The 11114-nt window shown below is 43.5% G+C and overlaps 1 protein-coding gene across 1 annotated transcript in view; it reads left to right on the top strand.

Annotated features, from left to right (window-relative positions):
- The window catches only part of FAM227A (family with sequence similarity 227 member A), a 52131-nt gene that overhangs the window by 34282 nt on the left and 6735 nt on the right, over positions 1-11114 (top strand). The window contains exons 12-14 of the mRNA XM_017509003.2: positions 2920-3077; positions 5492-5644; positions 9860-9995. Of these exons, the coding sequence (XP_017364492.2) occupies positions 2920-3077; positions 5492-5644; positions 9860-9995 (447 nt within the window). The remainder of the gene's footprint in view (positions 1-2919; positions 3078-5491; positions 5645-9859; positions 9996-11114) is intronic.

Here is an 11114-nt window from a genome sequence, read left to right as displayed (position 1 = left end):
AAACAAACAAACAAACAAAAAAACTCCTTTAGCCATTCTACCATTTGCCAGGGCATCTTCTTCCAGTTTTCTCCACTTTCTTCTCTCCCTTTCTTTCTTTCACCCAAACTCCTGCTCATGTCTAGTGCAGGGCAGAAGCTTTCCTTTGCCTTCAGTCACGCTGGAGGCTCTCACCTGCTTACCAAGTGGCTTGTTCCATGTCTCCCAAGGAAAAGACAGCTCTGCCCTGTAGTGAATTATGGTACCAGCCGAGACAATTTGTTTGTATCCCCCTAGACTTCCTTCGTTTTTTTTTTGGAAACCAAATCTCGCCCTGTTGCCCAGGCTGGAGTGCAGTGGCATGATCTTGGCTCACTGCAACCTCTGCCTCCCAGATTCAAGTGATTCTCCTGCCTCCCAAGTAGCTGGGATTATAGTCACGCACCACCACGCCTGGCTAATTTTTTTGTATTTTTAGTAGATACGGGGTTTTACCATGTTGGCTAGGCTAGTCTTGAACTCCTGACCTCAAGTGATCTGCGCACCTCAGCCTCTCAAAGTGCTGGGATTACAGGCATGAGCCACCACACCTGGCCTAGACTCCTTTTTAAAGGATTTTTAAAAATATGTATCTCGCATTTTTAGATGTTTTGTCATGAGTTTAGGGCATCCTTTAAAATTTTAAAATACATGTACCTATGACCTGGTAATTCCGCTTCTAATAATCTATCCTGTAGAAATGTTCATTGCAAGAGTATCCCTTACAGCATTAATCTGTACCAGCAGAAATCGAAGAAAACTTCAATTTCAGTAGAGAAATAGGTAAATGTTGAAGTGTCCAAAATAAGGATACACTGCTGCTATGAAAAACCATGAGGAAGATTTTACACCTTCTGATATGAAATCAGAAGGGGATTTCATATCAGATCTTTCTGATATGAAAGACTGTCAGCCAATGACATCTAAAAGTTAATCAAGAAAATGGTGGCTTACGCCTGTAATCCCAGCACTTTGGGAGGACAAGGAGAACACCTGAGGTCAGGAGTTCGAGATCAGTCTGATCAACATGGTGAAACTCTGTATCTACTAAAAAATACAAAAATTAGTCAGCCAGGGTGGCGGGCACCTGTAATCCCAGCTACTCAGGAGGCTGAGGCAGGAGAATCGCTTGAACCAGGAGGCAGAGGTTGCAGTGAGCTAAAATTGTACCACTTCACTCCAGCCTGGGTGACAGAGTGAGACTCAGTCTCAAATAATAATAATAATAATAATAAAATTAGTCAAGAAAATATCACAGGCAATGTAGTTAGCAAGTGAAAATTAAAGTTGTAAAACATTATGTATAGGGTGATTCCATCTTTATTTTTGTGCCCATTCTTAACCATCACAGTCGTTTCTCCTCACATCAGTCAAAAAGCCCTTAACAGATTACTCAGATTATGTTTCACCCCAGCTAAGAATCTCCCAATGGCTTCCATGACTCTTAGAAAAAAGATCCCAGCTCCTCACCATGGCCATGGCCCCCTCTCCCTCTGCACCACCACCACCCCATGTGAGCGACCTCATTTCTGCCCCTCAATCAAGTACATATTGGCAGCTGGATCTGTTGCACCTGCTGTCTTCTTAGCAAGGAGCATCTCCTGATAGACCATGCAATGGCTCCCTCCCCAACAGCATTCAGGATCCCTGAGGTCTCACCTCCTCAAGCCTTGGAAGCCCAGTCCTCTTCTCCTTAGCTTTCTCCATACCCTGGCCTGCTTGATCTTATTAGTATTCATCCAACTATAATGCAAACTCCATGAGGGCTGGAATTTGTCTTGTTCTCTGTGGAATCTCCAGCACCTAAAATAGTATTTATACATAGCAGTCATTCAATACATATTTGCTGAATCAATTATTAACATTTGGCTCACGTCCGTAATCCAAGCACTTCAGGAGGCTGAGGTGGGAGGATTACCTGAGGTCAGGAGTTCCAGACCAGCCTGGCCAACATGATGGCACCCATCTCTACTAAAAATACAAAAATTAGCTGGGCATGGTGGTGGGCACCTGTAATCTCAGCTACTTGGGAGGCTGAGTCAGGATAATCTCTTGAACCCTGGAGGTGGAGGTTGCAGTGAGCTGAGATCATGCCACTGCACTCCAGCCTGGGCAATAGATTGAGACTCAGTCTCTCTCTCTCTCTCTCTCTCTCTCTATATATATATATATATATATATATATGCTTTATATATGCAATCTGAGTATATATATACTTTATATATTACAATCTGAGTGTGTGTATATATATAGATATGCATATACATAACACTATCAAACTTTGCATCTCAGTATTTAAAAATTTACTATTATACCTGAAACCCTGAAAACTTTTTTTTTTTGAGACAAAGTTACGATCTTGGCTCACCATAACCTTCACCTCCCGGGTTCAAGTGAATCTGCTGCCTCAACCTCCTGAGTAGCTGGGATTACAGGCATTCGCCACCACACCTAGCTAATTTTGTGTTTTTAGTAGAGACAGGGTTTCTCCATGTTGCCCAGGCTGGTCTCAAACTCTCGACCTCAGGTGATCCACCCGCCTCAGCCTCCCAAAGTGCTGGGTTTACAGGCATGAGCCACCACACCTGGTGGCTGAAGGCTTTTTTAGGCTGTCAACTCTTAGTGAACATTTTAATAGTGGCATACCATTCCTTTGGGTAAAGAGATCAATATCTTCTCCTTGAACATCTAAGTTATTCTCATCTTTTGCTATGTATAGTAAATTGCTGTGGACATCTTTGTGCCTTGGCCTTTTTTTCTTTGAGTAATCTTCTTAGGATGCATCCTAAAACTAGAATTACTGGATTCAAGGACATGACAACTTTGATGCCTTTCTGTTTCTTAATAGATGATGTAAAAATGACAATATCCTTTATTTTTTCCTCTTTCTTTCATCCTCAGTCTTGTGATGCTGGCAGAAGTCCTGAGATGACCTCAAACCTCTTCAACATTTATGGTAGGAGCCCTCTGATTGTGTACTTTCTCCATAACTATGCCAGTCTGCAGCAACACGGCAAGGATGTATTGATAGTCAGAAGGGAAAAGACCACAGGCACCCCATATCCTTGTCACTGTGGGCAGGGTATGTACTGCTCCAGGCCCCTGCTTCCTCTTCCCAGAAGCAGAGGTCAGAGAACGGCACCAAGGCCTTAGCCCAGCGCCTGGCACGCAGTGGGTATTCATCAGAGGTGGCCAGTGGTATGGGCCTCAGGGTCAGAATAATACTCATCTGAGTTCCAAATCTAGAGCCAGCCTCGTGAACTGGCCGTGAGACCCCAGGGTGTGTCAAATTTCCTTATGTGCAAAATCTCTTACACTTACCAGAATGAATGTGCTAACTTGGTGTTCTAACATATATTGAAACTAAATAATGCTTCCAAGATACGCATTGGCCCCAGAGTATGTACTGACCAAGAATTTTGTTGTCCACATGTATGTTTCATCTATCACCCTCCTCAGACATGCTCCTCCCTTAGACCTGTCAGCAAATTCCTGGCCCTGTTGCCATTTATCCTAAAAATCTAATAGAAAGCTCAGATCTTGGGCGGGGCACAGTGGCTCACACCTGTAATCCCAGCACTTTGAGAGGCTGAGGTGCGCAGATCATGAGGTCAAGAGTTCGAGGCCAGCCTGACCTGGTGGTGAAACCGTCTCTTTACCAAAAATACAAAAATTAGCTGGGTGTGGTGGCATGCACGTGTAATCCCAGCTACTCAGGAGGCTGAGGCAGGAGAATCACTTGAACCTGGGAGGCAGAGGTTGCAGTGAGCTGAGATTGCACCACTGCACTCCAGCCTGGGTGACAGAGTGAAACTCACTCCAAAAAAAAAAAAAAAAAAAAGGAAGGAAGGAAGGACACATGTTCAGATCTCAAGAAAACAGGTGTGGCATGTGTTAGCATCCTGAGTCTTAGCAGTTTACCATAGGAGTCAGAGAACATGAGTTCTATTTGGAATCAGATTGGTCTATTGGCTCAAATGGACCTGGACTCAGGAACCAGCAACTGAATGATTTTAGGTAAGTTCCAGCTTCTCTCTGTTCCTCATTTTTTTCACCTGTAAAATAGGGATAAGAGTACCTGCCTCATAGGTCTGTTTTGCAGATTACGGACACAACAGAGATAAAGGCTTAGCACAGTGCCTGGCAGATAACAAGGGCTGGGATGACCAGCGTCTACATGGAGCTCCCCAACAGGAGGAGTTTCGTAATGAACTAGGGAGGACTTTGCATCTACTGCTTCATGGAACTCCATGTCCACACACTTATTTACACATTCTATAGGGAGAGAGTAATAACAACTCACATTTCATAGTGTTTGATTTCTTGCAGCGTGTTTTCCCAAACATCACTTCATTGTTCTGTAAAGACAGTTTCGTGTAGTGGAAGGAACCTGGGTTGGGATACCCAGCCCTAGATTTGAGTCCCAGTTTAGCAGCCACTGGCTTTGAGATCTTATGTGCACAGCTCGACCTCCAAACTCAGTATCTTTATCTACTCATTTAAGATTTGGATAGTTATACCAAACTTATATTTTTGTTGTGATGAGGATTAAATCGCATACAGCTGGTACTACATAAGTAACTACCGTTATTATTAACATCATCTAAAATGGGCATTATTACCTCTATTTTATAGATATGGAAATGGAGGCATAGAGGATGACTGATATCTTGTCTGAGGTCTCACAGCTTGTGGCGAGTGTAGCTGAGATTCTAACCAATCAAGGTGGGTGGAAGGAGGGCAGAGCAGAGGGAGAATGTTGTTGTTTTTTTTTGAGACGAAGTCTCGCTCTGTCGCCAGGCTGGAGTACAGTGGCGCAATCTCTGCTCACTGCAACCTCCTCCTCCCGGGTTCAAGGGATTCTCCTGCCTCAGCCTCCTAAGTAGCTGGGATTACAGATGAGCACCACCACACCCAGCTAATTTTTGTATTTTTAGTAGGGACAGCGTTTCCCCATTCTGGCCAGGATGGTCTCAATCTCCTGACCTTGTGATCCGCCCGCCTTGGCCTCCCAAAACGCTGGGATTACAGGTGTGAACCACTGCACCCAGCCCTAGGGAGAATGTTTCTATATACAAACGAGATGGAGAATGAGGCCTTGACTAAAAGAAAAGGAAAGCTAGAAGCTCTTCCTATTCACCACCATGATAATAGAGTAAGAATTTCAGGTGATAGTCTCAAAAAGTATTTCTTAGTCCTGCCTTCCATCCGCAGGGGCAGAGAAGGGCTTTATTCCTAGGTAGAGAATGCCTGGCCACAGATAGGATAGCCTCTTCCCTCCAAAGCAGGCCATGGTCAAAGAGCAGGAGAGTCATTTTCCGCTCAGATTTCAGGTATCTTATCCAGAAAGGCAGAGCATTTTCCCTTCTCTGTCGTCCATGCCCCTCCTCCCCATGCACTGTGCTCACACCACTAATAATGCAGAGTCAACACAGTTCAACAGTACCAGGATTTCCTTGACAATGGAAGCCACCGAGTCCACCCTGACGTATACTGACGTTATCAAAGAGACCCTGTGCAGCATGAAGAAGCGGAAAGACAACCTCAATCAGTTGTACCAGCTTCACTGGAGTGAATGGAATTATTTTGACAAGTACCTAAAGGAACTGCAAGACAACTTCTCCAGGTATGGAAGGGGCTTTGGGAAACGCCACTGTTTCAGCACTCATCTTTTGCAGCACATTGTCATCATCATTTTTAAATGGGTTGGTGGGGGCGGGGGGGGTTCCCTATAACTGTTGTAAGCACAGTCAGCTTTCTTGCGGTCAGAATATAAACTCCTAATAACAGAGACCAGAGCTTTTTTTTTTTTTTTTTTTTTTTCTTCTTTTTTTTTTTTTTTTTTTGAGACAAAATCTCGCTTTGGTTACCCAGGCTGGAGTGCAGTGGTGTGATCTTGGCTCATTGCAGCCTCTGCCTCCTGGGCTCAAGCAATCCTCCCACATCAGCCTCCCAAGTAGCTGGGACTGTAGGTGTGCACCACCATGCCTGGCTAATTTTTGCGTTTTTAGTGGAGACAGGGTTTTACCATGTTGACCAGGCTGATCTCAAACTCCTGACCTCAGGTGATCTGCCCACCTCAGCCTCCCAAAATGTTGGGATAGGTGTAAGCCACCACACCCAGCCAGAAATTATGTTTAATCTCTTTTGCGTCTTTGAATCTATAACAGTATCCTGCCCTCACCTGTTTTTATTCATTGTTTTTTATGACATGGGTTTTTTGAAAAGCTCAAGCCACGTTCTGCGTTTTTCTGATATTTCCTCAAAGTATTGTTGGATTTGTTCCAATATAGCCTATATTTCTTGTACACTGGACATTGGGTCTATGCTAGAGGTTTGATTGGATTCAAGTTAAATCATTTTGCCCAGAATCTTTCACAGATGATGTGTATTCACGTCACATCCCATTAGGAAGCATTATCATGTCAGGTTGTCCACTACTGGTGATGTTAAGCTTAAACCCTTGGTTAAGCTGGTATCTGCCAGATCTCTGCATTGTAAGAGCACGTGTTTGTCTTTCTGATTAGTCAGTAATAAAGGATGTGATTCTCCCAGACTGTGTGAATGTGCTTTCCCAACATCTTCCATACGATGGTTTTAGCACTCATCAGTGGTCTTTGCCTGATCAACTATTACATTTGAGGTTGTAAAATGGTAATTTTTCTACTTCTGCCATTCCTTCTACATTTATTAGCTGGCATTTTTCCGTAAAGAACAGCTCACTTTCTTTTATCCTTCTTTGTCTCTCTCATGTCTTTCCTGCATGCCCCTGTAACTCTTTCATGTATCCACCCTGTCTGCAAGAGAAGCTTGGGAAGTATCTGGCCAAGGAGGGTGAGATTTCCATGACTGGACTGGACCTTCCATAGAACTGGGCACTTTGTTATTCAAAACAAGATGGGATTCAGTTTGCAAATGAGAAAGAGGGAATTGCTCTTGGCTAGACAGCTATCCATGCCTCCCATATTAAGAGGGACAGAAAAATATGAACATGTAAATACTTTGTTATGCAATGTGATACAATTGAGTTTTTGTTTTTTCTTTTTTCTGTTGTTTTTGAAACGGAGTCTCACTCTGTCGCTCAGGCTGGAGTGCAGTGGCGCGATCTTGGCTCACTGCAACCTCCGCCTCCTAGGTTCAAGCAATTTTCTTGCCTCAGCCTCCTGAGTAGCTGGGACTACAGGCACATGCCACCATGCCCAGCTAATTTTTTGTTTTTTTAGTAGAGATGGCATTTCACCGTGTTAGCCAGGATGGTCTCAATCTCCTGACCTCGTGATCTGCCTGCCTCGGCCTCCCAAAGTGCGGGGATTACAGGTATGAGCCACCACAACTGGCCTCCAATTGAGTTATTTATAAAATATTATGGGACAAAGACCACACACATTCACAAAACCCCGTTAGGCATTACCACCACCACCGCCACCACAGGAATGCAGTTAAGCCTTAATGTTCATCAAAAGATGATTGGTGAAATAAACTATCATACATCCATACTCTACAGCCAAGAAAAATGTCCCTCTGTTTTTATTTTACAAGGAAAGATGGTCACAACATATTATTGGACCAAAATTTAGGTTATATGACAGTGTGTATAAAGCAGTACGATTATTTACTTATCCCCATTTTACAGATGTGGAAGTTGAGGTTGAGGACAGAACCTTGGAGGGCAACCACATACGTCAGGGAGGACAGAAGATTCTATAGGGGGAGGAATGAGAAGAAGCGGGGGAGGAGTGACAAGAAGGGAGGGAGGAGGGTCCATACATGTAGGCACACTGCCTGTGAAGCCAAGGAGACAAAGGACAGTTGGGAAGCAGCAGTGTGGTGGCCAGACTCCAAAACACGGGGCAGAGAGAGGTAAGCAACTTGGTAGAGAGCAGTCTCAACAAGGCTAAATTCAGAAGCCAGAGCCTGGGACATGAAGGGGACATCCAGCCTTCATGGATGGGTGGGATTCTTAGGAAGCAGAAGGACTAAAATTCTGTATCCAAAAGGCAAGATCAGATGGTAAGTAACAGGCTATTTAAACATAGGTAGAAGGCTGGGCACGGTGGCTCACACCTGTAATCCCAGCACTTTGGGAGGCTGAGGTGGGTAGATCGTTTGAGGTTCAGGAGTTCCAGACCAGCCTGGCCAACATGGTGAAACCCTGTCTCTATAAAAAAATATAAAAATCAGCCGGGCAGTAGTAGCACACACCTATAACCCTAGCTACTCAGGATGCTGAGGCAGGAGAATTGCTTGAGCCTTGGAGGCAGAAGTTGTGGTGAGCCAAGAGCATGCTAGTACACTCCAGTCTGGGCAACAGAGTGAGATCCTATCTCAAAATAAATAAATACATAAATAAACATAAAGTAGAAGACCCAAGCCTGTGTGAAGGGGGAGAGATTGAACATGTAGGTGGGGGAGGAAAGGGTCAGGATAGAGAAGGGAGAAGACACAGGGACTGTTCTTTGAAGCTCTTTGCTTCTGCCTCTGTAACTGTTGTTCGTTATGCTTTATTTATTCATTTGTTCATTGTCCCAACAAATATTTTCAGCACCTTCTGGGCACCAGGTATCATGATTGCTCATGTATCTGTCTCTCCAACTAGTTGTAACAAGCCTTGATGGTAGGATCCATGGAATGGCAGAGGCTAAGGTTGGAATACAGGTCTTTTTACTTACTGGTTCTGTAACGATGGACTACTAAACTATTTTTGCCTTTTTAAGGCCACAGGTAGGTCTGGCTATGGGGCTAAGTTCTAGCCATGGAATAAAAATGGAAGGGTTATTTGCACATCGCTTACTGACCCTCAGTGGTTTTGTTGCACTTCAGTAATTTGATAGTATTTCCTACTTTGTAGGGTTGTATTGATCAAATAAAATAAGATCTGTATAGACTTTTTACAGAACTAGGCCCACAGGTAGGTCATTGTATCAGTTATAATTAAGTTTGTCCTAGAATGACAGAAAAACTCAAACAGTGGCTAAAATTTATTACAATTTCTTTTCTCTCATTTACAAGGAGTCCAGTAGATATGGACGTTCATAGTGTCAGGGTCTCAAGATCCTTTTATCGTATTGCTCCACTAGCCTCAGCCCATGATTTAGCTTCCTAGTACAAAATGGCTGCTCCAGTTCCAGCCATGAGGTCCACATTCCATCCAGTTCAAAGCAAGATGAGTCCAAAGAAATGCATTTCTTCTGGAAGTTGCAAATAACCCTTCCACTCCATGGCCAGAAGTTTTTTCAAGTTCAGAACTAGTTAAAAATAAATTCATATAGAATATCCAGGATTAAGTTTACAGCTTATATGTTTCTGAAATAAACGATATTCTTATTTAATAAAGAAATTTGTATTAGGGCAAGTTATCATAGTAAAAATTTTTTGTCAGGAGGAAATTTGTAACCATGTGTTAGCAGTTACGTTGCTAAATACATCCACTTTTTATTGTTTAAGATTGTTGAGAAGCTCATCATGCTTTTTATTACAAAAGTGGTTCTCAAAGTTTTGTCTACAGATAAAAACGGTGCCTTAAAACACACCTGTGCTGTTAGACATCAGGGCAGGGTTGCTCTTAAGGCAGTAGGAGAGTGACTGAGCAGGGGTGTGAGGCAGCTTCTAAGGAGCTGGCAGTGTTCTCTTTCTGAATCCGAGTGCTGGTTACATGGGCATGCTCACATGAAAATTTCTTGAGCTGCATGCTTAGAATCTCTGCTCTCAGTTTGTATCTTATACTTCAATACATGTTTTATAAATGGTCATGCAGATCCATCAGTTTACAGGACATACAGAACATTGAGGACGTGTTAATCACTCCAGCCTTTTTCCATATATCTCTGTGTTTTCCTCCCAGGGAAATGAAGAATATTGATCAAAAAGCAGCAGATAAAAAAAAGGCAAACCACATGTTCATCCCACCTTCTGCCTTCAGTGAGGAATCACCTGACAAGAAAACTAAGGGAAGTTTCCAAAGAGAAATTGAGTTTAAGGTTTGTTTGAACAAAAACCATGGGAAATGTAGAAATACAAACAGTGTAAGAATAAGAATTGGTTTCTTTTGAGACAGAGTCTCACTCTGGCGTCAAGGCTGGGTGCCGTGGTGCCATCATAGCTCACTGCAGCCTCCACCTCCCAGGCTTAAGTGATCCTCCCACTTCAGCCTCCTGAGTAGCTGGGACCACAGGTGTGTGTCACCACGCCCAGCTCATTTTTATCTTTTGTAGAGATGGGGGGGTCTCACTATGTCGCCCAGTCTATAAAATTCTTAAAACATAGAAAAGAGCATATAAAAGTTCACTTATGGCCAGATGCAGTGGCTCACGCCTGTAATCCCAGCACTTTGGGAGGCCAAGGTGGGCGGATCATGAAGTCAGGAGTTCAAGACCAGCCTTGTCAATATAGTGAAACCCCGTCTCTACTAAAAATACAAAAATTAGCTGGGTGTGGCAGCATGTGCCTGTAATCCCAGCTACTCAGGAGGCTGAAGCAGGAGAATCGCTTGAACCTGGGATGCGGAGGTTTCAGTGAGCCGAAATCGCACCACTGTACTCCAGCCTGGAGACAGAGCTAGACTCCATCTCAAAAAAAAAAAAAGTTCAATTCCTTTTATGAATTACCCACACCACTCTGATTTTAGTTTTAGTATTATTACTGGTAGTAGTAAGGGCTATTAATGATTTTGTACTTCCTCTGTACCAAGCATTGGCCCATGTACTTTATGAACCGTATGAGACGGAGCTCCTTGGTTGCACATGCCAGGAAGCCAGCTCAAACTAGCTTAAGTGGAAGGAGAATGTAGGAGCTTAAATAATTGGGAAGGCCATGACAGGCCATCTGCAGGCATATTTGACCTAAGGACTCAGCATTTTCGGGCTCTTTCTCTGTCTGTCTCTTGACCCTCTTCCCTTCTCTGTGCTGACTTCTTTTTCAAGCTGCCTCTGCCTCCGGGCCATGGACAGCCCAAGTTGATCACCTTACAGTTCTGACCTAAAAGGCCATGTTTGCTTTGCTGGGGTAGATGGAGCAGTTCCCAAAAAAAAGGTAGATGGGAAATTATTTGAGTCTTTGCATGTCCAAAATATCTTTGTTCTTTTTTTTTTTTTTTTTTT

The sequence above is a fragment of the Cebus imitator genome, unplaced genomic scaffold (assembly GCF_001604975.1).
Source record: "Cebus imitator isolate Cc_AM_T3 unplaced genomic scaffold, Cebus_imitator-1.0 Scaffold404, whole genome shotgun sequence".
NCBI classification, from domain to species: domain Eukaryota; kingdom Metazoa; phylum Chordata; class Mammalia; order Primates; family Cebidae; genus Cebus; species Cebus imitator.
This window is presented reverse-complemented; position numbering and strand designations above follow the sequence as displayed.